Genomic DNA, 3,290 nt, shown 5'->3' with positions numbered 1-3,290 from the left:
CATGGTGGAAGCTCTTGCCAGCTTGCGGTCACACTACGTCATCATCTCGGCATCGAGCTTCTACGGTACACCTGGTTTGACTAACGGCCCCTCTCTGCCCCGCCAGCCTGCCTGTCCAGCCTCACAGTGCTGCAAACACACTGTCTCACTGCCCCGCCCCGCGACATCTTTCCTCATGATTTCTTTCCTTTTCGACCTGGCCCGCTGGGCAAGCTTGAAATTAATTGAACTGGTCCAAGCACCCCCCACCCCCCAGCCGCTACGTCATTTCCAATTACCTGCCTACCTACGTGCCAGTACTGGAAAGACAACGAAACAGACCGGCCGGCCGGCTCCATTTCCGTTCTGAGCACCCGCTTCATGTGACATCCCACATTTGAGCTGCCCCTGCCAGCCCGCAGATCATCGCCTGTCATCGGCCTTTCCCCTGAATGGCAGCCGGCTCAAGCTCCTTAGCTGATGTGCAGTGTGCCAGTCGGGCGACGACCCGATATCAACCTTGCGCCTAGGTCACACCCGTGTTTGAAAGCCGCTCTTGTGCGCTGCCGTGACATTAATAATAAGGAGGGTAAATCTATGAGTTTTCCAGTCTCCCTGTCCGGTAAGGGGTATAAGCCATAGTGAAAAGGGACAAAAAGCCATCCAGCCATATATCTCATGCTCATGCAATCCAAACGCCCTTGATCAGTCATCAAACCCATCCTCCACCGTATTATGAATGCTACACGTATGGGGTTCACCCTCTTCTGCAGCCCTCCGAGTCCACATGTTGGTTGGACCTGCTGCCTCTAACGGAAAAAACTGCGAATACCTTGTATCATTACGTCTCTGTTGAGCACGCCGACCTTGCCCCACCGGCTAGGCCCCGCCCCGTGCGCAAGTTTGGCCTTCTTCGCAGCCCGTTTGGCTGCCATAGGACAGGGCTCCTCTTTCACCGAACCGGTGGGTGTCGCTGAGCAGGGTCGGGAGGTTGGTGGCACCGGCCTACCCCTTCTTGTGCCCTTCCTGACAGTGCGGCTGCCTGTTGGGGACTCCTGTAGCGTCTTGATGTCCCTTCGGCCGACGTCTCTCATCTCAACATCTTCGTCTTGGTGTTGAGCTTCTGCACTCCCTTGACCGAGAACTTCGATTGGCGTCGGAGCCAACGCAACCCCCGTGGCCGTGCTGCCTGAATCCTTCTTCTCGGACTCGTCCCGAATCCGATGCAAAATGGCGCCACAGGTCGGTCCGGTCTGGAGGTCGCCGTCTTGCTCGGTCCATGATCTGCTCACTCTCGATAACTTGGATACTGGTCTCCGCATTTCGAGAACATCGGCAGCCTCGTCTTCGCCGATGAGTTTCGTCATGCTCACAACACTGTTCGACCGCTTCGTAAAAGAACTAGTAATGCTTGTGACACTCAGCTTCCGCATCATAGTGCTCGCGGAGCTTCTGACAAGATTCTCACTCCTCGACCTCCCTGTCATGCTAGGGAAAGGGAGAACGTCACGACTCCAGATATCCGACAGCAGGGCTTCGAGTCGCGCGCGCTCGGCACGATGCGGTGCCAGCACCGGCACTCTGTATGCAGAGGTTGATAAGAGCGACTGCGATCTGTTGATCGTTGGGTTCAGAGGCAATGCAGGTGCCTCGCGAACGTCACTGGTGTTCTTCAAAATGACTTGGCACAGAGGTGTTTTCGAGCCAATGGTCATCGCCCGATGCATGGAAATGCGTCGTGCCACCGTACCTAATTCGTACTCAGTCACTTGAAAAAACATCGCGCGGGAGAAAGACTCGGACTGACCTGGTTTTCCAAAGACTGTGCCCAGGCTTCGAATGTCGAGCGACATTGAGCTGTACAACAGGTTGGGATCGGATTGCTCTTGACATTCCTTCGCTGACTGCTCCAGACGGCCACGCCATTCGTCTTGTTCTCGGGGATTACATGCCGTCATGACCATTTCGTACAATTGAGAATCACACTCAAAGACGATCTTCCACGAGAAAGGTGCAGTGTGGCACTGTAGTCCTATCGAAATTGTGAGTTCTGTGGACTTTTAGAGGAGCTGGGCCAACCAAGTGGTGACGTACCTCGACCATTATCAGGCTCTTCAACTTTGATGCCATTGAGGCTGATGCATGCCTCAATTGTGTAAATCTGATCAGCCTTGCCTGCCGACGCCAGACACAGCACGTCATTATAGAGAAGGCAGACCATGTATCGGCCACAAACACCCTCATGAGCCTGCCAGCAGACGTGAAGGGCACCGCAAAGTTCGACGTGGCCGAATGAACGTATCCTGGTCTTCGTCGCCGCGTCGATGCGCTATGCTAAGGTTAGCCCACCCTACTTCTTTTCGAGAATCGTCCCAAACTTACTTGATCAACGAAGACAAGACGATCCTGTAAGATCCATGTCTTTTGCAGGGTGGTCCTCATAAAGGCGTCATTCGTGGCACGGTTGATTTCGGCTGTTGCCTCTCGAAGCCGTAACAGAGCACTTTCGACCTCCATATGAGAATTTGGGTCATCGACTACAGGGGTGTACTTGAGGAGCTCGGCAAAAAGCAAAGGATATTTACACATCCTTTGGATCGGCTACACATAGATCAGGACATAGCCCCCCCAACAATATAACGCAGTCTACTCACCTTGACAAGAAGATCTCCAATAGTTAGCGATTTCCTCGACTGGTCGAACCGGGAGTTCACGGGACCCAAAGAGGATGCCAAAGCCTCCAATCCCTTTTGATAATCCTCCCAGTGTGGCATTTTGCGCTGTGTCGAAGCCACGTCTTTGATCATCATCTCATACTTAGCTCCATATTCTTCATAGATGAAGAACTGGTTCATCTGTTGACGTCAGATGTTTCTCCATGAAAGAGGCTGACAATCAGGACTCCATACCTTCCTGCTGAAAACTCTCGCAACATCACCTGCTATTTGAGCTTCTGATCCAATGCCTGGTGCATCTCTGGCCCATGGCGCGGGGTGGCGGTGCTCCGGAACGGCGTCGAGGCTGCGCCATCTTCGGTGGCCGTGACCTGTGGACGCAGCCAGAGGCCGAGGAAAGTCAGGCAGCGCATACTCCGAGTCTGGAACAACGCGATGAAGATCACTGAGGATTTCCTCGTGCAACTGGATAATATCTGTGAGGTTACGATTAATCGAAGAACGCATTCCCAGCGGCAGCGTTGGAAGAGAAGCGAGAAGCGTGACGTAAACCTAAATGCCGTCAGCATCAAAGAACGAACAAGCCAACACACTCTCGCGTGCTCACATTCATGAGGAAACGAACATCGCCGATGT

The 3,290-nt window shown here is 53.5% G+C and overlaps 1 protein-coding gene across 1 annotated transcript in view; it reads right to left on the bottom strand.

The window, feature by feature from the left end:
• Window positions 1–788: 788 nt before the first annotated feature.
• VDBG_05973 (RSP) overlaps window positions 789–3,290 on the bottom strand; it is a gene marked incomplete at both ends in the record, with an annotated part of 3,812 nt that continues 1,310 nt past the window's right edge. The window contains 4 exons of the mRNA XM_003003485.1: window positions 789–2,029; window positions 2,074–2,308; window positions 2,362–2,580; window positions 2,889–3,206. Of these exons, the coding sequence (XP_003003531.1) occupies window positions 789–2,029; window positions 2,074–2,308; window positions 2,362–2,580; window positions 2,889–3,206 (2,013 nt within the window). The remainder of the gene's footprint in view (window positions 2,030–2,073; window positions 2,309–2,361; window positions 2,581–2,888; window positions 3,207–3,290) is intronic.

Source organism: Verticillium alfalfae, genomic scaffold (assembly GCF_000150825.1).
Source record: "Verticillium alfalfae VaMs.102 supercont1.7 genomic scaffold, whole genome shotgun sequence".
NCBI classification, from domain to species: Eukaryota; Fungi; Ascomycota; class Sordariomycetes; order Glomerellales; family Plectosphaerellaceae; genus Verticillium; species Verticillium alfalfae.
Note: the sequence above shows the minus strand (reverse complement) of the source record. Positions and strands in the feature narration are given on the sequence as shown.